Below are 27,277 nucleotides of genomic sequence, written 5' to 3' on the forward strand. Positions count from 1 at the left end.
CACTTTGAAGCAAGCTGTGTGCTAAATGAGTTGATGTAGCTAAAATGAATAGTAAGTATTTAAATTAAAAAAAACCACACGTTTTGCTTTGTTCGAAAGTTTTAACTCCGTGAATAATCCTGCTAATTGTTTACTCGGTTAAAGTTATGGAAATTATAATTGATGTAAGTTCATTTTCATTCCGAAATCTGCCATGATCATCTTTGTATTTTCTGATTCGGTTGAATAGGTAGCTAATTGTGTAATGTGTGCAAAAAAACGGCGGTTTCAAGCCAACTGTGCTTTCATAATCCTCTGTCTCTGTCTGGAGTTCTTTGTCTGTTGTAAACTGCAGTGTTGTTTACCCCGAGATGCACATAGCTTTGCAGAAAACTGTCTGCTGAACAAATAGCGTAAATTTCTAATAATATTTTCTGTCAGTCCATGCATCAATACTGTCTGCAACACCGACATGCATCCCGATGGGTGATGGTGTCCGTCCGTGTCCCTGCAGAATCACTGCGTATTTCGAGTGACTTGGGCTAGGTTATATAACCCATAACGTAAAGGGTTTTCAGGATTTATATACTAAATTTAGAAAATTATTTTAGAAATGTTAATATATTTTTAAGTGGAAATTCTACCTGGATTTTACTGCAAGTTCAACAGCTGTAAAAAAAAAATAAATAAATAAATAAAATAAACCAACTGCGAGAAAGGGAAATATAAATAATTCAGACTCAGTCCTGGGTTTAGGGCTTCCAGTCCCATACGATAGAGTGAGTTACCGCATTATTTACCTGATTACCGCAGCTGTGCTCACACCTGGAGAGACTCTAGCTGCAAGGAAGAATCGATACAACTGGTGCGGAGAGAGTGCACATCGTAGGAGATTTAAACTTTACGTTGTGTTAAAGAACCGGGATGTCTGGTGTAGGGTTGGGGATTCTGTACTTCAGCACATTTGATGTCTGAGGATTTAATGTCTATCAAGTGGTGTATCTTCTCACGCACATTAGCTCTGCCGCTTGGTACTTAGGGTGAGAAGTACTTGTCGATCATTAGACTCCATTCCAGTCGTAATTAGTCGGCTTGAACAAGGCTAATTCTTCGTGCATTCACCGAGTTTATGGACACGTTGGATTTGTTTTTAAAGACTTTAACGAAAACATTTACGTTTATGTAGCTGGCAGCAAACAAAAGGGCCTCAGTAGTAAAGAACTTCGGATGCAGACACATGATTATGGACGCAAGACTTGTTGGACTGATATCCCCATTAACTGACACACATCACCCAAATAGACAGCTGAAGAAGTGATATATGAGTAGCTTATTGGATTTATGAAGCTGGCAAATAGCTTATCTAATTGATGAAGTTGTCAGGTGCTCTGCAGGGAAATGAGTCTGAAAGAGATGGTTTTGAAACCCTTCTTGAATGTGGGAGATCGGAGGAGCTCATTCCACCATTTCAGGGCCAAAATTAAGAACCGGTGTAACTTTCAGTTTTGGACCCTTTCTGCTCTCGCCGAGATGTACGGAATGAGAGAATCATTATATTCTACTTGGGATTTTTATGCTTTCTGTTCATATTAGTGCTCTTCCCAAGTTCCCAGTTTGGCCTATTCAGATCCTTTGTGAACTTCAGCTGCTGCCCAAAATAATCGCTATCACTGCTGAGGTTTGCAAGTGTATTGATTTGTTCCTATGCATAGACTGTGTACTTCATTACAAGGATGTATAAATACGTATTCTTAAAAAAAAAAAAAAAAGGAAAAAAAAGGGGGAGGGAATTAAGAGGCACGGGGTAGAGAATTGTGTTCTTCAAGGCTAACTCTCCAGGGCTCAGCCATGAGCGAAAGATCATTCATTGTATGTAACGTGCGGTGAGTGGTTAATGAACACTTTGTGTGCTCCCAGGGCTCCTACTGGGCCATCGACACGAACCCGAAGGAAGATGCGCTGCCCGCCAGGTCGAAGAAGAGGCCGCGATCCATTGAGCGGGTGAGTGCGTGGGGTCTGGGGCGGGGGTGAGGACGGCTTTGTAAAGGCCCTTCGCATTGGTGACATCTCTGCTGCACCGAATCTCTCTGTAGATTTGTTTTGTCATTAAGAGCGAAAAACTCGATTACAGGCACAATGGCGTTCGTGTGTGCACCGTTTACAATTGAATTTATGGGCTCGTGTTTTCCCGCAGTTTTACCTTTCTCTTTTTTTTTTTTTTTCCCCCCAAAAGAGTGTTCACAGAGGTATGAAATAACTGTTAGATTGTTAGTAATGTGTTTTTGCAATGGACTCTTATCGCAATATCTAACAACCAGAGATAATTACGTAGAATCCCATTCGCACTTCAATTTACTGCTGCGTTGTCCGAGGTGCCCGGTAGTAGGTGCCACATTAGCTGCTTTGAAAGTACGAAACGTCCGCGTGATTTTCCACGCGAATGGCTTGAAGTCACTTTTAATTTGATCAGAATGTATTTAGGAATCCGATTCACTTCGTTCCGTGCGTTCGAATGTATTTGTGTTTTGTCGTAGGAAAGGTGGATTGAAACATGACGCTGCTGCGCAGTGTGGCGGTTTTGCTCCTTACGTCGTACGGGTTTTGTTCCAACCATTTGCGCAAGACAATAAATAATATTATAATGTAATCTATAAAGTAATTGGATGGGGTTCCAAAATGGTCAGAAAACAATGACATCAAGTGCATGCTTTCATTTCAAGTGGCGAAACGGTAAAATTGCAGGAACTCCTTTGACAGTAAGCCTGTGATATTTCTATTAGATGGCACTACGGTGCAGCAGGTTGCACTAGTGACTCGCAGCTCTTGCGCTGGGTCATGACATGGGTACACATCTGGGTCAGTCTGTATGGAGTTGGGAGTTGTCCCCCTGTTTATGTAGGTTTCTTCCCTCTCCAAAGATGTGTTTTAGGTGAACTGCTGTCTCTAAATTGTCCTTAGAGTGTGTGTGTGTGTGTGTGTGTGTGTGTGTGTGTGTGTGTGTGTGTGTGAGAGAGATTGCCCTGCATTGTGTACTCTTCCACACACCCTGTGCTTCCAGGATAGACTCCGGACCACTGCGACCCTGCACTAGATAAGTAGTTATCAATGATGAATTTTCAGTAATATAAAACATTAGTATTTCCCTGCCTTTGGAAGAAAAAAAAAAAATTAAAATTCACAGTAGTTTATTTTTCGAAAACTCTTATGGTAATGAATAAATCTTTAGTCGCAGAAGGAAGCAGCAGAATGAAAAGCAGGGTTCCTCATTATTAATGAATGGCGTCAATCTGCATGCGAGGACATTTCGTTCTTTTAGCAGTATCATGAGCTGCATTGAGATGATAATTCCTGCTCACTGACCTGCATGACTCGCTGTGCGCGGAGCCGGAGTTGCCCTTTCTCCCTCTGCCGAGGGACATGCGCCCGGGCCGTCGTGTCTCGGAGTCGCGGGGGAAAGCGGCCTGGCGGCGGTGCAGTTGTTGCAGCTCGGCGGAAAGACAGGAGGATGATCGCAGGTCAAAGCGCCTCTTTCTGCTGCATGTCTGAGCCCTTCTTGTGAGTCCACGACTGCCTGTCACCGAGAGAAGAGCAGACCCGCGGCCCCCTGCGGATCGGGATGGTGGATTTAGATTTGCAGCAGACACAAGTCGCAAAGTGCCCGGAGGTTAATCTCTGTGAGCTTCTGCACTTTTCCCCAGCCTCACTTATGAAATGTCTGCTGTCTCCCTTTAGATAAAACTCGGGATTTCGCTTCCCGTTTTCGACGGGAGGGAGGATCTGCAAATTGCTCGATAGTGGATTACGTTCATTTAATCAGGACCTTAAGCATGACGGTTTTTGCTGCCTTGATAAACAAGCGCATGTTAAAACTAGCTGGTGTTGGTCATCGTCCATTTCAGTAGCCACGACACTCCCGTTTCTTGAGTACAGCAGCACTCGGGTTGGTGTCACCCAGTGCGGTAACTCATGGTGTCACCCACCCCCCACGGACCTCCCCCTATACCAGACCATACAGGATCCGTAGTAATGTTTTTTGTACTAATGTTCCTCGTAAATCCTAATTCCCGTATATCGCTGAATGTAACGGCAATAGTAGTGACGTAAACATTAAAATTACACCTTTAAATTACGATATCATATGCATAGTCTAAGTGTATTCACATTTACATAGTTTTACGTGGTTAAAGTGAAAATTCGGAAAGAAAACAGAATTCGAAGTAAAAACGTTTAAGAACTTATGTTATTTAACGTTATTGATATAGGGTCACAAATATGAATTGCCACAATATTGTAGCTAAAACACCAAAAAATCGTACAAAATCAGCGAATAGAAAACAGCAGCAGCGGCGACGAAAACAAGAGCGCGTGCTCGTAGCGCGTGGAGACGAAACCACGTGATTGAAAGCGTCACTGTGATTGGGTGATAATGAGAGGTGCGAACGGAGCGCATTGGAAGGTTCAAAAAGTAAAGTAGCACGGTGTTTTACCCTTCTAGCTATACTGATACATGTCAGCTGGGCTTACAGAAATGTTTTTTGTATTATAACTTAACTACAGGGATATTTTTTAAAATAACAAATAATACGTTTCAAAAAACAATACATTTCTGCTGAAACACTGCACAAAAATGTCCTTTTGGTGTCACTCCCTATGATGGTGTCACTTGATGCGGTCCGCACCCTCCCAGTGACGCCACTGTACAGCGGCACAGTGCTGAAATCAATTCACTCTGCCGAAGGGGGAAAATAAAATGCGCGCATTCTCAGTCGGCCTTTCTGCTTTGCATCCCGTCCGTCCGTCCCCGGGGAAACCTGTCACATCCAGCTCTCGTTCCTCTCTCTTCCAAGCCCCGCTGCGTGTCCCTGTCCTGCTTGAACTCTGCACCTGAGAGCCATTGCCAGAATTAGGAATGAATCATTCCCAGAGCGCTCATTAGTCATTTTGAGCCGTATAAATTTTTTTTAAACTCAATCGGTTATTTCGGCGTTCGCTTTAACTTATTTTTCTGCTCCGGGACTTGTCTTTATATCGGCCTTGTGCTTGTCGTATTTGGTTTGGTGTTCCGGGGTAGTCTTCTGACCGGAGGGGTAGTCACTTGAAAGCTTGCGTCACATTTGGATTGACTTTGAAGCTGTTACCTTTTAAAGCTGAAACATTTCAAGTCTCCGAAATCCTGAATCGTGTGTCTTCCTAAATAGTGGTATCCTGTCCATCACTGGTTTTCTGTTTCAGCCTTTGCTTTTTCCCATAAGATTAATTCAAAGGTCACATTCTCTCATTTTTTTATGCTGTGGAGCAGACAGGACTCCTCCGTAGGAAACACTCAGGACATATATTGCGTGTTCATGATACTGTAACATTATTTTTTTTAGATTCTGGTATGTAGGCACCCACGGAGGATTTTTTTTTTTGACACCACCATTGTGCCATTTTGATATAGTTGTTTTGATCCGTTAGGCCTTTTACCACTGCTGGTTGTGCAACGTGGCTCTCTCCATTCTCAGCTGTCAGTAAAGAAAGCGGTGTGTGTTCAGCCAAAGTGCAGTCTATCCAATCTCCCACCAAATTAAAGAGGAAAGATGGCAATGTATGAAACAGTTTGTGCGCATGTTGTCTGACGGGCTGTAAAGACAGTGGACATGTAAAACCACCTGGACATAGGATGTAGATATAGTGGAGGTGTAAAACCAGCTGGACACAGGATGGAAAGATGACGGAGGTGTAAAACCAGTTGGACACAGGTTGGGAAAGACAGTGGAGGTGTGAAACCAGCTTGGACACCGGATGGAAAGATGGTGAAGGTGTAAAACCAGCTGGACACAGGATGTAAAGACGGTGGAGGTGTGAAACCAGCTTGGACACCGGATGGAAAGATGATGGAGGTGTGAAACCAGTTGGACACAGGTTGGGAAAGACAGTGGAGGTGTGAAACCAGCTTGGACACCGGATGGAAAGATGGTGAAGGTGTAAAACCAGCTGGACACAGGATGTAAAGACAGTGGAGGTGTGAAACCAGCTTGGACACCGGATGTAAAGGTGATGGAGGTGTGAAACCAGTTGGACACAGGCTGGGAAAGACAGTGGAGGTGTGAAACCAGCTTGGACACCGGATGGAAAGATGACGGAGGTGTAAAACCAGTTGGACACAGGTTAGAAAGATGGTGGAGGTGTAAAACCAGCTGCATGGGGTATGCCGGGAAGTCTAAAGACTGTGGAGGTCTAAAATCAGCTGGGCGCATGATATAAAGACGATGTAGAGATATAAACCCATTTGACGCAGGATGTCAGGCAGGCTGTGAAGACAGTAGAGGTGTTAAAGCAGAATTAAAATTTGAATAAGTTTGTCTGTGCAACTAGTGCAACGTGAGGTGCTGAAACAGGTATTCTTTCTTTTTTGACTTCTTTGTTCTGTTTTTCTCGGTCCCTTTCTCCCCCTTTCATCCTCTCAGTTGATCTTTTCCTCTCCTCGGTTCAAAGGCCCTTCCTTATTTCCATTAGAAAAAAAAACCAGGACATGAAAATGCAGACTTATGATTTATATATTTTTTAATGTTTCCGTTTTTATCGCTAATAAAAAATCTTATTGTTGTAAGGCAATCCTCTTACAGTAAGCAGTTTTCCGAGACAGGCATGCTGGAGTTATCTGCCGGCACCAAAGCCGGCAAGTAAAAGTGGTTGCATTCATTTATTTATTTTGCGTTTCATATCCCTTTTTCAAATTATTTTTAATTTGACCTAAATAAAGGTAAATTGCACTCTGGTAGTTTATTAATATTTCTGTATGACTCGTACCTATTTATGCACTTTTTGTGTCTTTTCATTAAGCTGATGAGTTTATTCTTTCCTATACATTTGCTGGGTTAATTGCAAATTGATTAGATGTCTGAAAACTAATTTTCTAGTTGTATTTAAGTGATGTTTTTTTTTTCTTTCTTTCTAAGGGTCAGGAAAATAACTTATGAATATTTTTAGTAGTCAGTTCAGTAATGTCCTCCTTGTATTTGGGCCTTGGGGTAAATGAAACATTTCGCTTAGGTGAAAATTTGAGCTGTTTGTTATATGCTTTTAACCAAATTTCCATTTGGTCACTGAAAGTAATTAATTTTTTTTTTTTTTTTTTTTTTTAAATACTTACAACATACATATGCAACTTGTTACCACCTGAAATGACGATGGCCATCTGATTAAACTTACATTATTTTTTAAATCCCCATGGTCATAACGTCTAATGCTGACTGCTCCATCTGCTGTGGGATAACATCATCACGGTCATGCTGCCACAAGCCACCATATTTCCGATCGACTCAATGTGTCAATCGGCGATTGCATTTAAATTAAAAAAAAAAAAAAAAAAAAATTTCATTTACAAAACATTTAACATTCTGTGATTGCCTGCAAAATCCTTTTTTATTTAAAGGGCCTAGCAAGGGAAAAAGGGAATATTGATGGCAGGAAAAGAAGAAGCAAAAGAACACAGGTTTAGAAACGGAAGGGAAAATACAGCAGTTTTAAAATATAATAATAACTGCACTGCATTTATGTTACTCTGTTAATGCGAAGAATATGTGAAGTTAGTCAAAAAATATAACAGTCCTGTGATACAACGTAGCATTCATGCATGTTGATTGTGTATTTGTGAGTTAATATGTATAATTGTTAATATACGATGCGGTATAAGTTACGGGTTTCTTGCGATTTCCGACCCGAGGTCGTCGGAACGGCATTCCTTGCGAGTCAAGCATTTCCTGCACGTGCACGGGATTCTGCTGCTCTCCTCTCGTTTCCTCGTAGTTGCACGTTTCTTACCCTTGGGCTGTGCGCGAGACTCCTGTGCCCGTTTAACGAAATCCCGACCCGAACCCTCGCAGGCCTCCACTCCGTACAGCCTGGACTCGGACTCCATCGGAATGGACTGCATGATGCCTGGAAGTGCCTCTCCAACCCTGGCCATCAACACTGTGACGAACAAGGTACCCGGCTTCCGTCCGCGGCGCGCGCTCCGCATAGCGCCATTTAATAATGCTGTGCGTTTTCATCTTGCCGCTGTGTGCGGTTAACTGGTACCAGCCCAGCGTTGCGTGGCGCGCTGTAAGGCTAGGGGCCTGCTGCGGAGGGACTCGCCGCGCGGCGCGCCTCTCCGCCAGTCTGTCTGCCGCCTTGCCGACTTCTCCTACATGAAGGGCCTCGGTCTGCTTGATCGCGGGAATGCGACGCCGGAGCTGGCAGCTTTTTAACGCTGTGTCGCTGTTTGTGTCAAAATTTAAATGAGGTTTTCGAACTCCCGCGAGCTCTAGGCTCCCCTTAAGAGCCTCGCTCTCTGGAGCGCATAAAGAAGTTGGCAGTGAAGAACATAACGAGTTTTCTTTCTTTTTTTTTTTTCTTTTTTTTTTAATTTATTAAATAAAAAGGCCCCACAAGAAATCAGGTATTCATTTGCTGACCACTAAGTTATTTTCTTTCTTTGTTATTATTATTGTTGTTCTCTTCAGACTAATTTTGTTTTATTTTCCTGTGCGGAATATTGTTATGATTTCTTAGTATCATCTTTGTGTGCTTTAGCTGTAATTCTTTTTTTAATATAATTTTTTTTTGGCCATTGTTCACGTTCTCTGGGCGAACTCTTCTTTTTGGGATTCCCTTTAACGTTGAGGTGTTTTCGTGCCGTTTTGGCTGCGTATCTTTGCATGACCGGTGCGGTGGCGCAGCGGGGAGCGAGCGTCAGTTCAGCTCAGGCTCCCGCTGGGTAGCGTTTGCATGTTTCCCCGCTTATTTGTGTGGCTTTCCTACCGCAGATGTGTTCCAGGGGAAGTGGCCTCCAAATGACCTTTATTAGAGTGAAAGATACCTTTAGTGGGTGTGTGTGATTGCCCTGCAGTGGACCGGTGTACCATCCAGGTTGCACCCTGCTTCGCACCCTATTCCAGGGTAGGCTCCACACCACGTGACCATGCATTGCACACGACGTTGTTGATAACGGAATGATGGAAATACTAGTTTAGTTTTTTGGATGTATGCTCTCTAACTCCTTTTCTGTGCAGATTTCTTACTGAACGAATTATCGACTATGATTAGCGCGCGTAGCAGGGAGCAGGAAAATGAGGCGCTACATCCTGGATTTGCGGACATGTAGCAGCTGGATTAGCAGCAGATTAAAGCCACGGTTCAGGTGTCGGCCAGGAAGGACAGCGGGGCCGCCGCCACACGCTTGCGGAACGCGTTTGCTCTGGGCTGCGATTTAATGTTCACGGCTCATGCAGCCAAGCTCTCTGCACCTGCCTGCTTTTTCCCCACATTTCTTCTGAATAGCATTGCATCGCGGTAAATTACTGGCTGGAGGATAAAAGCAAAGCTGAGCTTTTAACTATTTTGTCAACAAAAATTGGGTTGAAGTCACTGGCGTTGCGGTGGACCGTCCGCGTCGGCGACTAATGCCACTAAATTGCTTTGCATCCCGAGCTGCCATTGTCACGGTGGTTTTTCCTTTGTTGTTATAAATTTCAAATTTAGCTTTTCATGTCAACATTTGTATTCTAGCAGCCTAGCCGTATGTGTTGTCCTTACTGTCGGACGGCGTCGTCTAAAATAACGTACGTTCTAAAATATCGCCGTGTTTTTTAAACTGTCGTAATTTGTGTGCTTTATCTGCATTATGGACAAATCCACGTTCCTTCTTGAATCACCCAGTCGTTGATGTCAGAATTTGGTATTCTATACGCTGGTAAAGTGCTTTTGTCAGTTGCCTAGCAACAGATGCAGCAGCGACCTGGGCACATTAATATGATGCCTCAAATTTATTTTCTGTTGTTGCAAAGGATACAATACATGCCTATGTTTAGTCAATTAATCCATTAATTTCTGTAATAAGCAACTACTCGGAACATGACACACAGCACTTGATGCACGTGTGACATATGGAGGCACGGTTAAAAACGTTGAACGCGCTGGCCTCTTCTGACCTTGAACATCCTCGACGTGACAGCTTTTAAGGAGTTGCGAAATAGGAACCAGACAGGTAGCTGATAAAGGGAACGTGTTCCGGTTTTCTGCCCCATTGCTACCCCTCGCACATGCCGGCAGACGGTCATTAAGCAAGTTTAGTTCTTTTTGTCTTTGCAAGGATCACAGCCTTTATTTATTTTATTTATTTATTTATTCATTCATTCATTTCAGATATTTTTGAAATTCTAGTTATTCACTGGAACTGATTTCCTGCATTCTTTTGTTCAACAGAAATGGGTTCTGAAATAGACATGGAACCGGCGTTTGCACCGTATTGTCCATTTTTCACGGCTGTTCAGTGCAGCAAGACGCATTAAGTTAAAATAGTTTTTAAGCATGTTGCGATGGCATTATTGTGACACAGCACATGTGTTTGTAACCTGAAGGTTGCTGGTTTAAACCCAACCCCCTGATACTGCTTTAGTTTCTTTGGGACACATACTCACCCTGACTTGCTCCAGCAAAGCACCCAGACATAGAAATGGATACACTGTTACAGGTTATTTTTGATTTAAAAACATCAGCGAAGCAAGAAATTAATAAAATCTTAATGCTTTTAAGTTATCTTATTTTCTCACAGCCCACCATAAATCTGTGATTCATTTGAGTTCAGTGCGCATTTTGTGAGCTTGTTTGTTTATCGTGGATTTAATTAGGTTTTCCACCGACAGAAAGCAGAAGTCTGTGTTTTTTATACTGCCAATAATAGTTTATCATCAGCTACTTAGAGGCGATTGGAGGGATTGACTTCGAAATCAAACCGTGATCCTTTATGCTGCTGCCATTTCTGCTGAGTGGAGTTTTAAACATCTTGGAATCGTTGCCGATCGGTTTCTAAATCTGTCACTTTCACTTAAGAATATGCTTTGGGTAGCCCACGCAAAACATGTTGTTAGTTCCTGGAAAACACTGCGATATAATTGTTTCTGATGGTTTTCCTTAAATCACGTACAGTATCTTTCCCGAGCCTAGTTATTATATCCTACTTAAAAAAGAAAAAAAACCATACGTAAGTGCTTTTATCGTGAAATCAAATCAATCTGTCTTGTGTAATATGTAACTGAACCCTAGCCGTCCTCAGATTTTATTTATTTTTTTTTTTTTAAAGTTAAATAGTGCTGTTAGCTTTGTTCTGTGATTTTTATTTATTCAATGTCCACTTAGGGTTCCTTCAAAAACATTTCTTGCTACGGTGGTATTCACGATATGTACATGTTGATGTTTTACCGCTCGTACATTTGTCTTTTTAGCTTTGTTTGGAATGTCTGCTCAGGACTCGTACTCAAGTAATACTTGTCATAAATCTTTCCCCAATTTATCTCGCTGTGTTTGTTCAACTTTGCTCCGGGATGTTCTCCTGCCATTTTCACTGAAGGTCTCTCGTATATATCCTCAGCACAATTCGGTATCATGTACTATAAAAGATGGTACCTTTAAAGCCGTAGAGCGCGAGTATGCAGAACCCATATCGAGGTGGGGATGTTTCCAGCGTACTGTTAATAAATAGCAGTTTGTCCTCCTTGGTGCTATTATGTGACAGCCACACGTCATTATGCCTGACTTTTATAAGGCTCGTTGTCTGCCCAGGTACCGCTGTAGTATCGACTGTCATTCCAGGTGGCTCTGTTCTCCGCTAATGTGGCCGATTGTCATTCCATGTGTCGTCGTAGTGCGCTTATACGGCCGATTGTGCTTCCAGGTAGCGCTGTACAACACTGACCAGGACGGAAGCGACAGCCCCCGCAGCAGCCTTAATAACAGCCTGTCCGACCAGAGCCTGGCTTCAGTCAACCTGAACAGTGTGGGCACCGTGCACAGCTACACGCCGGTACGACGCCCTCACGTGTGTTCCTCACGTCCTTCCTTTGCAGCCCAACGTCAGGCTCTGGCTGCATGTCCTATGTCCTGTGTGCATGTGCCTGTGTGCCTTTGCTTTTGTGCAGACACGTCCGCCTCTGTGTGTGTGCTTGGGCTTTAGGGCTTGCTTCTAAAGAGCAGGTAGGTATTATCTTTTTTTTTTTTTTTTTTTTTTTTAAATTAATTAAATTATTTATTTGCATTTATACATTTAGTAGACATTTTTCAACAAAGGAATTTGCAGCTCAGAGTAAACAAAAGTGCAGTTTGCCAGCAGGTGGAGAGACAGACAATAGACAAGTGATGCTCAAAGTACAGTCAGCTTGTTTGATGCAACCATGTGAACCAGCATACATTAGATGGGCAGCGGTATGTTGAATGGGGTAGGGAATTTGACTTTTTTTTTTAAACAGGTGACATTAACATGAGTGGCAGCATATGGAGTTGACAGGAAATACAAGGGTAGGTGTGGCAGATGAAGTAATTTAAGTTTATGGAGTTCATAGGAAATCTAGAGAGAAGTGAATCTGTACATTTGAAACTTGAGAGGGATTCAGCAGCTCTGAGTGAGAAATGTAGATCATTCCATAACACTGAGGCCAGAGCAAGAGGTCCTTTTGGTCTTTCGAATTCCATAAGGGAAATGTTTTGTTTGTTTGTTTATTCAACCTCAGAAGAGGCTGTGATAAGTGTAGGTCTGATGTTTGAGTGCACACTTGTCTTGGGTGGGACTCAGAAGAGGATGCAGCTTCTGATGGTTTCCTGTTTGAAAAGACCATTTTGCATGCAGGTTTCACTTCTGCTGAGCCAAGGCAGAGGCAAAGATACAATGAGCTTTATATCAAACTGACCCCTGACATTCCACCCACCCAGCACGAAGAAACATCACAAGAAAAATAGCAGTGGACCAAAGTAAATGAGCAGTATTTTTACCCCCCTGCGCACCAAGAGCGCCACATCGGCTCCTATGGCAGGAAGTGTCAATTCATGAAATTGAGCGTTAGCAAATCGCACCGTAGTGGTTAAAGTCCCCCGAAGTGCGACAAGAAGTTGCTTTCTTGAGTCTCCGAAAGGGATGTGTAACCCAGACTGGATCACGTCATTATAAAGTAAATAAATACATTCTAAAGCTTTCTCTTTGCTGACTTTGGATGTTTTCAATGACGGGACCAAGCGGTTCAGCGTCATTGGAGTGGAATAAAGTGATTTTGCCTGCTTCCTGTAGATACGGGACTACAATCCTGCCCTGGATTGCTCTGCTTTGGATTGCTGTATTGAAGCAATCGCTAATTTACTCCTCTGCTTGTTTCAGGTGTAGAATTAGGCGCTAATTAAAATGTATGCTTAGGCCCACAGGACTGCAGCTTTCAAGGACTCTAGCTGTTGTCCCGCGCTTACCCTAGCATGTCTGTGTAAACTGTCCCTAGGGGCAGGTTCAGCGCCTGTGACGTCCGTGCGTTAGTTGTTCTTGTTAATTTCTTGCTAAGATGACGCTTTTATCCAAGGAGACTTGAAGTATTTATATATATATGCATATATGCAGCTTGGTATTTGTATGTGGTATTTATAGGGCCACATGTAGCGTAATGTTAGAGCTGGTGCCTTGGAATCGAAAGACCCGAGTCGGAATCCCTGCTCCTACTGTTGTGCCCTTGATCAAGGTGCATACCCTGAATTGCTCCGGTAAAAAATTACCCAGCTGTATAAATGGGCAAATCATTCTAAGTAGCTTAGTGTAGAAACCTAACATTTGAGTTCAGACGTGGTGTACATTTTGGCTCGGTGTGCGTGTAGTTTGCAAATTTGGCCCTTGTTTGTGTGGGTTTTCTGAGTGCTCGTTTCTTCCCACATTCATTTCAGGTGATTTGGTTCTGGACTACCACAACCCTGCATTAGGGCAAGCAGTTATTGATAATGGATGGAAAATAATAATACTGGAGCAATTCAGAGCAACTGCCTTGCTCAGTTGTTCCGCAAGAGTTACGGGGAGAGAGGGTTGAATGGCCAGCCTTCAGGTCACACGTCCATGTTCTCAACCGCTAAGTTTCCAGCTGCTGCTCTGGTGGACCGAGGTCGTCGCTCTTGGAATGGGCCATTCTCTACCGTGGGGCTCAGCATGACAGGCTGAAAGGGGCTGCGTGCGAGTGGGAAAAACTCTTCCCAGAGTGCAGAAGGAACGACAGCCGTTTGTGGGGCGGCTAAATTGGGTCGAGAAACGGGAGGGAGTAATTTCTGTCTTTCCGTCTTGGAAAAATTTCTTGGCAGCTTATGGTAAACAAAAACACCAAGACCCATTATAACTAGCTGTTTATAATTTGGGAGTGTTGCAAAGCTGTCATGGTAATTGTCAAAAATCAACTTTTAGACTAGAGACTGGAGTTTGCCGTCTATAACCAGCCATTTTGGCAGATTGCCAGGACCCGCTGCGGTCCATCCAGCAACAAATTGACGAAATGATATTCCATCTGCTCATCCCTGCCACTTCTATTCGCTCACACAGAGGCGCAAACAGACGCAATGGTGAGCTTACCATCATTTTCCAACTGCTTTTGCAAATGCCAAGAAAGACAGGTTACAAAGTTGATTTTCAGCATTGCCGATGCTTTTCCAACAACTTGAAGGGAAGGGGCACCGCATCATTTCCCCACTTTCTCTGAAACGTTGCTTGTCTTCCGTCTAAGTTTCAGCTTTTCTCGGAACACTTTTCGCTCATACGCTTCCTGAGCTCGACGCTAGTAAAAGCCCGACGACTACAAACTGCAGAGTTACCGGGGAGAAGCCAGTGTTCCAGCCCCTTCGTCGTAATTGTAATCCCAGACAGATGGTGCGTGGCCTAGTAGATATCGGAAGCCTTCTTTTAGGATAGTGTCTGTTTATTCTATGTGTCCTGCAGCATATACTTTTTTTTTTTTTTTTTTTTACCCTCCTGACAGTACAGATGATTTATTTACCTGCCAAAAAACGGTTGATAGAACTTACTTGGTGGGTAAATTGTCAGTTGGAGGACTGCATTAAAACTTTAACTGAGATTAAGCAGTCGGCATCTGTACCGGACCAGAAATGTGTTCGTCTCGGTCTCCTTAGTTAATTTGGCTCTTTGTGGTGCTGCGGTTGTTCTTGCTGACCCCAGAAGTGTCGCTACACACCGCTCCCTAATTCGAACACAAACCAGGGTTTTCCACGCTCAACAGCTTGCCTTTTGCAGATAAAGTGCTAATTTTTGTGACTATTTAGAAATGTTACAATTTCTATTTGTCTCTCTCCAACAGTTTCAGCAAAACGCCTCCCTGAGGCCAAGGTTTCTGACATTAGGGCTCAATTTGATTTGATTACGTGTCGGGGAGTTGTTTCCTTGGTTGTCCATTATGGTTGCGCATAATGATATTAGGTCCCTGCAGTCTGAAGCATTAAAGTACGCTGGGATGCTTTTTTTGGAGCAGTCTTATTAAAGGAATGGCCAACATCCACCTAGAGGGGATTGGTCTCATCAAAATCATGGATAAAAGCACTTTGACACAACAGATCAGACAGTACTCTTGCAGATTTCTGACAACTCTTGTCACCTTGTTTGTGTCTGTAGTTAAATGTGGAGTTCTGCAGGGTTTGGTATTGGGACCAATGCATTTTTTTCCCTCTATATGTAACTTCTACAAAAGTTCATACAATGATTTAAAATTAATTTTCCTTCCTATCCTGACACATATCTAGCATGACTAAGTGACACTGCAGGTGTCAAAGCAAACCTGTGTTCTGAGATTGAAGATTGCGTGATTGGAAACAGTTTCTGAACTCTGTGGGTCCATACTGCTTGGAGTTAATAAGATTGATGAGATAGATCACCTGTGGACTTGACCTTTGTGGAATCGGCTAGGAATTAAGGAATAATTTTGCCCATGATCTGTCCTGTAGTATTTCTTTAAGTTATTGTTTGGATAGGTTTTGTGCATGTTAGGAGTACAGAAAAATTACAATCCATGCATTTCTTTATAGCAGGATAGACGGTTTTAATGTCTTACTCTACGGAACACCAAACACCACTATTCCCTATTTACAAGAAATTTACAATTTTGCAGTAGGCATTATAATAAGTATAAAGTATATTTGTATATTTCACCAGTTCTCGGGTACTATCTATTGCACCATTTCTTCGGTCACTTCATTGGCTCCCAGTAAAGTTTAGGATAGACTTTAAGAATTTACTGGTTACTGAACAGGTCTCTGAAGGTTTAAGCCCTATTTATCAGAACTGAGCGTATATAAGGCATAACACACTGTATCACCTGATGTGGGATTATGATTGCTACAATAAATAAATCACCTGTTTTCAGTAAAGCCTTCAGGGTCCCTAATCTGTGGTACAGTCTAGTGTTAGAGATGCTCTTTCAGTCAATACATTTCAGGCCCTGGCGTGCAGTCTACCGCTCTTCCTTAAAATACTCCCACGTGAACCTGTTTGCACTGCTGTTTTATTATCGCCGTATATAGATATATACGTATGTTGGCTCCTGGAAGCGATCACGTAAAACTGTGTGCAGCTGGACTTCACGTTTGACATTGTGATGATTTACAACTCATTTGACCATAGAGGTGATATCTGAAAAACTGCCCTTTAAACATGATTGCTTTTGGCGTTTTCTCTGAGACATAATCGTCGTCAGCTGTGTGTCCCTCCCTTGAGATACACGTGTCCCCATGTCCCGGGCGCATGCACGTGACACCCTGTCCTGTTGCAGCAAAGCAAGCCCTCGTTTCCCTCCAGTGAGCCAACACAGTGCTGCAGTGAAGATGAGAACCTTCTGGATGCTTAGAACTTGTCTTCCATTAAAGTCAGGGCATTTTTTTAAGAATGCTGTTGCAGTTAAAATTTTCTATTATAAACATTAAGCTTGTAGAAAAAGGGTAGAATTGAAGTGCAAAAAACACTTACGGTGTTTAGTTTTTTAATTGCGGGCCACAGTGTGAGAGTGCCGTTTGTGTGAGGTCAAAGTTCAGGGCGAGGTAGGTTGACAGACGTGCGCTTCTCTGATCGCCTCTCCCGCTGCGCGCAGGTGAGCGGCCACCCGGAACCCGTGTCCCAGGCCGTGAGCCTCCCGCAGCAGCCGCCCCCGCAGCCACAGTACGGCATGGTGGAGCGAGACAAGCAGCCGCTCTTCTCGGACTTCGAGGACCTCAGCGCCTCCTTCCGCAGCCTCTACAAGTCCGTCTTTGAGCAGTCCTTCAGCCAGCAGGGTGAGTGTATTCAACTGCCCACATGCAGTGATGACTCAACTCCTTGTGTCCTGTCTCTCTGAGGGGGAAAAAAGAGGTTCATCGCCGAGAGGAAGTTATTCTCAAACACATCTGAGTAGCACCGGTTTCTCTCCTCCCATGCAAGTCAGTATTTTTTGGTGGCGTTTAATTAAATGTTTCACACCGAGTGCATAATATAGTGCGAAGAGACCATTAGCCTGCTTTCCACTGTAAGGAAAGCATGATGCAGAAATTGAGATTTAGTTGCACTCTTGGATCTAGAGGCCACAAGTGTGCTTATCCAAGGCTTGAGACGCTTCTAAAAGCTCTAGTGTTTGCCTGATTCACAACTAAGACTTCACCGCATTATCAGTCCTACTGAAAGGCATGAGCACGCTCGCAGGACACTGGTTTGTTTTCACAAAGCATCCGATTAACAAGTTTGATCAGGAGCGGATGTGCCTTCTCCGCACTTCTGCACCACTTCCCAGAGGAGGGGCATGCTTTTGGGTTGCTTTGCTTACACTGTTTCATGTAGTTCCTCCCAGACAGGTCTTTGCCAGCTTGCCCACGTGCACTTTACCTGGGTACCGTACATTTTAAGTTTTTACAAGAAGCAGTACTAATACATACTGTACCATCAACGGCATGCAGGTAACATGTAAGTTTAATGCCAACACATAATAATTTATAATGGCGCAGTTAATATTTGACACTGAATGTGTAATATTCAACTGGACAGAACATTCAGACACTTCATAATTCATTCAGAATATGTAAAATGGTATAGTAAGAAACTCTAGGTTTGCAGTAGAAATGGTAGTGTCTACCATAGTGGATCGAGCCTCTGCCTTCCACTGAAAGGACCCCAGTTCAACTCCACCCTCCTGGTATAATATCCTTGGTCAAAGTAAACTGACAGGCTGTATAAATCACTGTAAGCACCTTAAGATTAACAGTTGCTTTGGACAAAAGCATCAGCAAAATTAATAAATAAATCTGCATGAACTTTTCATAAAACAGTCTAGAAAATCAACAAATCGCAGCGTCAACATTTGATGTTTACACAGTATTAATGTTTCTTTAACTGAGACGCTTGGTGAAAATGTAATAAAGGGTGCCAGAGTAAAAGTTTACCGAGTTAACTTTTTATATCTGTGTAGATGCTCTGGCAAAATCACATTGGGTGTAAGAGTCTTTGACCTCCTTAATCCTTGTTTATAAAATTGTGACACAGAAATGCTTTGAGTCACCAGAATTTCTTGCCAGAAATCCTTTAAGGAACTCACGGCGGGAAGAAAACCACAGTCTGTCTGGCCTGCAAATGGATTTGTGCAGTCTTGGCTTAGATCTCAAATCCAATTAAGACACCCTTGAAATGTCGGGTCTTTTTAGAGTATGTAATATGTGATGCTGTTTATTTACTGGGAACGGCATTAACACATTGTGTCTTTTGGCTGTGAGATGTCACAATAATCTGAAACGTGCCGCTTTTTTCCCCACCGTCTAAACCTTTACACTCCACCCCCTGTTAGCTGAGCTTTTGAGTAAAACCTAATAAAACACTGTCTGTGGGTGTCTGTCTCTCTGTCTTGTGTCTGCAGCCCTCGTTGTGTACACTTCATTTTCTTGAAGGATATTTAAATGAAACTTTGCTCCTTGCTGACCGTGAATGTTTGATAACCGGTTCTGTTGTTGGGTAATTGGTTGTTTAATGCAAAAATGTGTTTATAATATAGCTCTGCATTCTCTTCAGAGCTGTATTTCCCCGGATAAGTGTTCCTGGGCATTGAATGTAGCAGTGACAGGTATGTGCAAGTGTAGAGTACCTGTCAAAGTTGAGTTCTCCTGCTTGGGCCAAAGGTGCACATAATTTGGACATTTTGGGAGTGGAAGTCTGTCTTATGGACCAATTAGTTAGAATATTAAATATTTGGGCTAATTGTCAAATATTTATAAGAGACAGAGAGGGTGAGCCCATGAGTTGTGCTTCTGTGTTTCCCCTTGTCCAGCATGGAAGTGGCAGCATCATGATGTGGGGCTGTTTTGCTGGTAACGGAGTTGTCGATCTTTCCCAAATCCATGGCAATCTCAACCAGCATGGTTATCATAGCATACTTGAGATCATAGCGTCTAGTTGGGCAATTCGTCATTCCCCAGCAACCCAAAGACGCCCTAAAGTTGTGTAAGACCCATCTAAGTAGAAAGAAAGTGAGGAACAACTCAAAGGCCTTAATTTGAAATGTTGTCAATTATGAAAGAAGCGAGTTTCCAGCAAGTCTTCTCAAACCCTTTGCTGTTGGTGTATATGCGCACAGAGGTGATGATGGCTGTATTCTCTACCCCTTGCCAGGTATGATGGGCATGCCGCCAGATGGTGCACAGCCTCCCCATGCTGCCTGCCCCTACCAGCATTCGCCCAGCAGGAGCGTGACCTCCCACCCCCACAGCAGCCAAGGCGGTGCTCCTAATAGTGGTGGCCAAGTGCCAATGTCCCACGCTGCCCAGCTCCAGGCCCAGAACACTCGCGGATCTCCCCACGGGCAGCATCCTTCTCAGCACCCTTCCCAGCATGCACAGCAGCATGGACACCACCCTTCTCAGCATGCACAGCAACACAACCATCATGCCTCTCAGCAGCATTCACAGCACCCTTCCCAGCATACACAGCAACATACCCAGCATCCCTCCCAGCAGCAGCAGCAGCACTCACAGCACCCTTCCCAGCATGCACAGCAGCACAACCAGCACCCCTCTCAACAACAGCAGCACTCACAGCACCCTTCTCAGCACGCACAGCACTCGACACACCCATCCCAGCATGCACAGCAGCACAACCGGCACTCCTCCCAGCAACAACAGCAGCAGCAACATCAGAACCACCAGCATCAGTCATTATCACACCAGTCCCACCACTCTGCTCAGCAGACGATGTCCTGCAATTCGGGTAAGCGAAGGCTGCCGCTCCGGCTGGCTGTAAATCATTTGTGCTTATCAATCAACTTAACTTCTCATTGCCGCCGAGCACTAACCCTAGGATAGTTTTGTTTTTGTTTTTTTATGTAAGTGAAAGCTTCAGATTTGGCAGCTCCTGGATCAGTGGTTGAGGGCATTGGGAGGTAATTCCCTAGCTGTAGTCTGAAAACCATTATTAGTCCTTAGATTATTAGCTAGTTTGCTGTACAGTGGGTTCTCTTTATCCAACAAGCATATTTTCCTGTGACCGGTCAGATAGCATACCTCTTAATGTGAATGTGTGTGACTACCCATAGAGTGCTGTCAGTGGCTTGTGCTGAACAGTCAGTGACCACATACGATACTGAAGTATATTGCGTAGTATGTTTACTGAACTGTTTTACCGTACTGCTGCATTACTAGAATAGTAAGTAGCATCTCTGCCAAAAAATGCACTGTACTAACGTCTAGTCCTCCCGTGGACATTTAAGAGGAGGAGCTATCGTTCGAAAAAAAAATTAAACTGAAAACATTAGCGAATGCTGTGAAAATCTCGAAGGCAACCATGTTTGCGAAGAGAGCTGAGGTGCAGTTCTTGCTGCCGTGGATGCTGAAATACACTTTTTAACTGCTTTCGACTGACTTTTGGATTTTTTTTTCTTTTTTTTTTTTTTTTTTTTTTTGTCTTGCATTGGACTACTTTCGGTTGCGTTCGGGATTTTTTTTTAACCATCTGTTGGAAAAACGAATCTGTCTGATCTTTATTTATTATTAATGGGAGGGCTTTTGGATTAAAAGAGAAACTGCTGGATAAATAGGACCCACTGTAGTTAAATACACTTCATACTTCATAGCACAGTAACGTGTACATTTTTTAAATGGTTTTTATGGAAATAGGCTTTTACAGAGCAATACTGTCTTCTAGTGGTGAAGTGTTTTTTTTTTTTTTTTTTTTTTTTTAACCGCTGTGTAACAGAAGGTGCTGTATGTGTTCCCATGTGCAGGTGTTCCCTCTGACTGGTACACCAACCTCGATGCACTGAAAGAGAGCTGTCGCATCGCCAGTAGCTATAACTGGGCAGACGTCGACCTCTCGCCCTTTCAAGGTATTGTCGCGTACATGGACCTCTACCAAAATTCGTTTTATCTCTGGATCCGAATAATTTTTAATTAACGCTTAATTGATGATGGTTTCATAACATCATGATGCGTTAATAAATGTAAATGATCTTCAATGCTCCTTGTTCAGTGATGGTTTGCGTGAATGCTCAAAGGGTTTTAAGAAAAAATGTTAGTATTTATTCGCTCAGCTGATGCTTTTCTGCAAGGTGAGTTACATTGTTGGGTATGTACACTAGGCTAGTTACAGTTTACTTTTTTAACCCATTTATATGGTTGAGTCATTTTACTGTATCAGTTCAGGGTTAATTACCATGACATGGGTCTTTTGTTTGGAAGGTGATGGGTATAACCACTAGGCCACCTGCTGCCCCTCATAGATTAGCTGACTGGTTAGTGCAGGATGTAGTAAATGAGCGAATCATGTTGTGGTCTTAGTGCAGTTCGGGTCGTCCCTCAGGGTCTGCTCAATGATAACTGAGCAAGATCCATTTTTCGTCTGTTTTCACTCATTTATGTATATCTCATGTTTGGTGCACGGGTCCCGCAAAGCTGCGTCTCTTGCTATTGTATGATTTTAATATTCTTGTCACCCGAAACAGTCATTAATTGAATCACATTGACTCCCCACTCTGGCTGAGACTCTCTGATTGGCTTTAGCATCTCACTCATTAAGTGATTCCCTGTAAATGTCACGTAAAATGAATGATTTTTTTTTCCCCCTCCTCTATATACTGAACTTGGACCAATAAATAAAACAATTAACAAAAACCGACATAAATGAACTATGTCCCTCCGAATAATTCTGTTCGTTTATGCTGCTTAAACAAATTAGCAATGCAAATTAGTATTCGGTTTCATTAAGATTAATGAATTGTTCAATGAATTAATTGTTCTAGGTGCTGAGTTTGGAGCAAATCTCTCTGACGATGTGTCAAATGCAGAGCAGTTCTCAATCAAGCGCACACAGCCCCCGATTAATTAAGAGCTCAGTGGGGGTGCACAATGGAATGTGAATATTTTAGTTAGGTTTATCTTTTAATAAATGTTAGTTTTTCCATTTGTGTAGTAGTATTTGTTAGTGCAGCTAAGTAGTTTTTTTAATAGCGTTTTCCCCTACTTTACGAAGGTAACGTGTTCCTGAAAAGCCCTTCGTAAGAGAATTCTCGTAACTCCAAGTTATAAGTTTTATTAGTTTCAGGGTAAAATTTCCCATGTTTCTGATTCCTGAAATTGATGCCTGTTTATGTTAAAATATCAGCAGATCCCATTAAAAATTCACAGCTGAATTCAATAGTTAAAAATTTACACATAACACAAAGCAGTGTCCTTTCATTAATAGCTAATACCATATAACTGCCTCTACTCGTTCAGCTCTTTAGTAGCTCTTATGTACTGTACACAATGCAAAACGTTCATCCAAATATATGATTCTTGATATTTATGTATTTGGAAATGCAGCAGACATCAGTGAAGACAATTCAAATGAATTCATACTCATTGAACAAGCCGACATAGGGTCTCAGTGGTCGGCTACACGATTAGAGGTAAACGTAAAATGCGAGTGTGATGTATCTGTACTCATGTGCTCTGTGAGTGGGAATCCTGCTGCGCTGCGTTTGATCCTGGATCTGTGTCTTTTAAACCAGGGCTGAGAGAGAGCATGCGACAAGCCGACCTCAATAACTGGTCCCTGGACCCTGCACAGGTCGCGGACCTCTGCTCGTCAATAAATCAGTTCTTCATGCGCACTGGCGTTATCTCGCCACCGGGGGCAGTGCAGAACCCCGTGTGTCATGGATCAATGCATCTCGGCAAGTCGAACCAGCACCTAAATACAGGTCAGCACTGGATGTTAAGTGGGGGGGGGTGAAATTCAGTAAAAAATACCAAATAAAACATTAAATAGAGACTGGTGTCGGAATCCCACCTTGCCCTCTGATCTTCACCTTCGTTGTTTTAGGAAATCTCTATATGGACTCCAGGCAAAACATGTCCTCCATGATGGGGCCTCCAGGCTACCCACACATGCCTCCTATGAGCAGCGCAGGTCCAACCTTGACAGGTACTGAGCCTCTCCAATTGGCCCCAGATAAATCCAGAGAAATATTGGAGATTAGTAGATCTGAGACAGGGATCCAAGTGTGTTTCTGCTGGCTGCTCTGCTATGTGTGTGTGCGTATCTGTTATGTGTTTTTGGCAATAAACCTCCCCCCCCCACAACCCAGGGCACCACGCACAGATGAACCAGCCCCACATGATTCCACCTGGGAGCTTCCAGATGCGTCGCATGGCCGTCGACGACATCCAGGACGACTTTGACTGGGACTCCATTGTGTAGGGCCTCTGTGCCGTGGGCGTGGCCACGAGCCGTGCGGGGGAGGAGGAGGGGCTGAAGAGCACCGGGATGGGCTGTCCCTGGCCTGGAGAGGAAGACAGCTGGAGGCGGAGCTTCTGGACCCCGCTCCCCCCTTTACACATCAACGCAAGACCAACAGAGAGCCACTTAGAAGACAATCATATTCAGTCGGGCGAGAGTTTAAATGATCGCTTTTGTAACATCAGGCAGGTCACATGGTTTTTTGCTGAATCAGCTTCCTTAACCTTCCTGGTTCCCTAACCGAGCGACTCTTAGTGTAATTGCCCTATTATGGGCTCCCAGACACAGACCTCCATGCTCTCGCTTCAGCGCTGTCCCTCGCTACATCCTTTCAGGGAGGTGTGTGTGGCGGTGGGAGTGTAACCAACCGCATGGGACCTGTGACCTAGCATCCCTTTCTGCATTTCCATTTCACATATCTTCACTTAGCTGATGGTCTTATCCAGAGTGACATACATGCCCAAAGTGGTAAAAAGTGTAACACACTCAGAACCAAGAGAAGAGCGAATGAAGGCTTTGCTTCAATTGACCTTTAAAGGTAACCACATGGATTTCCACTGTTTTGTTAATTAGGCTGCAGGTTTATGCAAGCACAACCGTAGTGGAACAGGGTAAGCGGTTTTACAATCTATCTGACCCCACAGAGACTGTGATTTCACTGACCCTGATGGGCATTTGGAAACAGGTCAGCTTTTTTGACCAGTAGTGCTAAGAATGTGGGTTAGAGCACCACCTAGTGTGTGTTCCTGGACAGGTGATCTTAGAAAGAAGAAAGAAAGAAAAATAATTTGGGAGTTATTGCAGTATTAATGTTATATTTACATTTGTGTATTACTTATGATTGCAGGACTTTCTGAAGGGTTCATACTGATATTAATTAATAAGCCAAAATTTTTCTTTTTTTTCCTTTGTGAAATGTCCAAATTGCTCACTTTTCCTTAGCCTATATAAATAAATACTCCCAAGACACACTGTGTTTATCAGTTAATAAGCAAGAAATGTGTTCATTTTGGTTCGGTCAAAGGGTCATGTCTGTCAGTTTGCTATATTTGTCTCATTTTTAGTCAGAGGCCACACTCGTTCTGGCGTGCACGTGCGCCGTACGTTCTGCTTGACAATAAACGGGCACCGCCGTTGTGCACTTCGACAACAATTCCGGCTGTGTGCGCACGCGTGAGCGTGATCTGCAGACACTTGCACATCCATTGGAGAGATCAAGCAGAAGGTAGCCGATGAGTAATTTTACTTATAAGGTGTTATATTTTTTCAGACACAATGTGTCATTGATGATCAGTAGGAGGACATGCAAAAGCCTCGGTTACCCTGTTTGCTGCAAAGTAACCCGACAAAACTCTTGACTCGACTGAGCCTCCTGCGGGAGTCCTTATTGTGGTGAATCAAATGTTGCTTTGCTCACTGCGCGCTGAGCAGACAAGCTGCAGTGATGCGATTATGGCCGAGGGAGGTTAAATACTTAGCATTTCAGCGAACATTGAAGAGATATGTGTGTAACAATACTCAACTGCAATATTGTATGGGAAGACAAACTAAATCATGTTTTGCTTATTAAAATATCAGGCATCATGCATGTATAATAATGGGTATACTAGTATTATCTGGTTTATTCCGTATTACTTAGTTTAATTTAAAAGGCCACCAAGTGGTGTGGTGATTAGAGCCATTGCTCCAGTCTGAAGGTTCCCACTTCAAACCCCCACTCCTGCTGTAGTATCTGTGATCAAGGTTATTAACCTTCATTTGATACAGTAAGAATATCTTTCTGCATAAATCAGTAAATAATAATGATAACATTTGTAAGTCACTTTGGACATTGACATCAGCTTTAAAAAAAATCATAATCACAAGAATAACAACAATTTTTGGCCTGGAAAATAGAAAGGTTGTCAGCATTTTTTTTTTTTTAAATTGGTAATAACATTGAAAATTCTTTGTCATAGTCATAAGCAAAAGATTTCATATATGCATTCATTTAGCAAATATAGCAACAGACTGTCCAAAGCCAGTGCTGAAAGCGGGAGTGTGGCAGAAAGGTGCGACTTATGCCTAAAAAGCGGGGCGACCCTTAAAATGTGATTGTGAGGTGTGATTTTTTTTTTTTTTTTTTTTTTATAACAAAGTTTCTGACCTTTACAAAAGGAATGTTTACTAAAGTAATGTACTCTCCCAGACAGACCAGTTGAAAGGTAACGCAAGGATTAGTAAAGCGAGGTTTACTTGTATTATGAGCCTACTGTTCCTGTTTTTTTATGTCTTTGTCTTCTGGTGGTTTATAGAATCAACATTTATGGGAAAAAATAAGTAAGTAAAAATAAGATTATAAAAGAAAATTATTCAGCACTGGTTAGTATAAATGGCCAGAAAGGCAGGGGGTCTCTGAGTAAGACAGTCATCCCAGTGGAGGCTTATTGTGTCTAAGAGAATTGCTTTGCTATTGAAAGCACACTGGCGCCCTCTGCTGGTGCCCTTCGACCTCGACTTGCGCTCTTGCTTCTCTGCTTTTTCTTTCCCTCTTTTTTTCCCTCATTCTCAGAGTGTAGCGCTGTTGCTGTTTTGCATTGTGTGTTTCAAGGTCAGAGGGGAAGTGCATCTGGATGCCGCGTTAACGCGCACCTGTTCTCGGCTCTTCCTCTCCATTTCTGACCCGGTCAAACCCTTTAACCGCTCAGTGGAGTGTGCGGGATGGCTCGGATGTCAAACTTCCGTATGTGTGATCTAGTCCTCTTTTACCAGGTCTCATCGGTGCTTGGACATTGTGTGAATGCTGTCCTGTCAATAGGCGCAAGATACAACCTATCTTCACCGTGTCTGAGTCACCAAATTGGGGCCAGACATGCAGCAACCTCACTCCCAAATGGTTACTGCTTTTGCACTTTCCCTTTTGTGCCAGTGTTGCTGAAAAATCATTAACAGTGAGCACACAGGACCTGTATCCGTTTTAATATGTCTGGGATTATTATATTAAGCACACTGGGATTGGATTCAGGAGAACAGGAGAACCCGTTACGGCAGGCACGACGAAATGGTGCAGAGCATGCGCTTTCCTCCTCTCGCAATTTGCAGCGGAATCCAGGCCACAGTTTCGATATTTCATTCAGCGTTCAAGCATCTACTTTCGAACGAAGCAAGCGTGTTTATGAAGTTCACAGTTTTCTGTACTTGTAGTTAATTTTGTTACTCCTAATTGGTCAAATCAGAACAGGCACTTTGTCTTTCACACCACTAGTGATTCATCCTTTCTTCTAAAACAGTTTTGTTTGTAAGTGTGACATTAAGCTATTGTACTTATCTTTATTGTGGCTTTTGGCTCATTCTGGTCCTTTTTTCCATAACTTCTGTTGCATTGGGTCTTACAGAACTTGGCTGGTGCTGAACTATCAAATGCTGGTTAATTACCTCTTTTTCTTTCATATGCTTTTTATAATCCTATTGTCTCAAAGGTAAGCTGTTTAAAGGTGCACAAAGGCGCAGTACATTGGCTCCTTGCCTTACAAACATAATTTGGACCAGAAATGTGTTTGTAACTTAATTTATTTGTTAGTCTTAAAGTTTAATCCCTATATTGCTCAATTTAAATATAGAATCGGTTCTGTAGAAGTCTTTGAGATTTCTGCATAAATTTTAAAAGATTTTTATTAACGTCAAACTCTGAGAAAATCAAAACTCTTTTAAAATGTTTGAAAATAAAATATAAATATTCTGCAGAACCTCTTGTTCAATGCTGATTGTTGACAAGTTTAT

The 27,277-nt window shown here is 42.9% G+C and overlaps 1 protein-coding gene across 9 annotated transcripts in view; it reads left to right on the forward strand.

Moving 5' to 3' along the window:
• The window catches only part of LOC108924920 (forkhead box protein J3-like), an 88,346-nt gene extending 63,017 nt beyond the window's left edge, over positions 1-25,329 (forward strand). For 7 of the 9 annotated variants that reach the window (XM_018736569.2, XM_018736570.2, XM_018736567.2 and 4 more), the window contains 9 exons: positions 1,897-1,980; positions 7,848-7,949; positions 11,678-11,806; positions 16,884-17,064; positions 19,418-20,011; positions 21,024-21,125; positions 22,788-22,979; positions 23,102-23,203; positions 23,367-25,329. In XM_018736569.2, coding sequence (XP_018592085.1) covers positions 1,897-1,980; positions 7,848-7,949; positions 11,678-11,806; positions 16,884-17,064; positions 19,418-20,011; positions 21,024-21,125; positions 22,788-22,979; positions 23,102-23,203; positions 23,367-23,479 — 1,599 coding nt within the window. In that variant the 3' untranslated portion in view covers positions 23,480-25,329. The remainder of the gene's footprint in view (positions 1-1,896; positions 1,981-7,847; positions 7,950-11,677; positions 11,807-16,883; positions 17,065-19,417; positions 20,012-21,023; positions 21,126-22,787; positions 22,980-23,101; positions 23,204-23,366) is intronic. The other 2 variants (XM_018736563.2, XM_018736562.2) reach the window with 2 other exon arrangements.
• The last annotated feature ends 1,948 nt before the right edge of the window (positions 25,330-27,277 follow it).

The sequence above is a fragment of the Scleropages formosus genome, chromosome 2, assembly GCF_900964775.1.
Source record: "Scleropages formosus chromosome 2, fSclFor1.1, whole genome shotgun sequence".
In the NCBI taxonomy this organism is placed as follows: Eukaryota; Metazoa; Chordata; class Actinopteri; order Osteoglossiformes; family Osteoglossidae; genus Scleropages; species Scleropages formosus.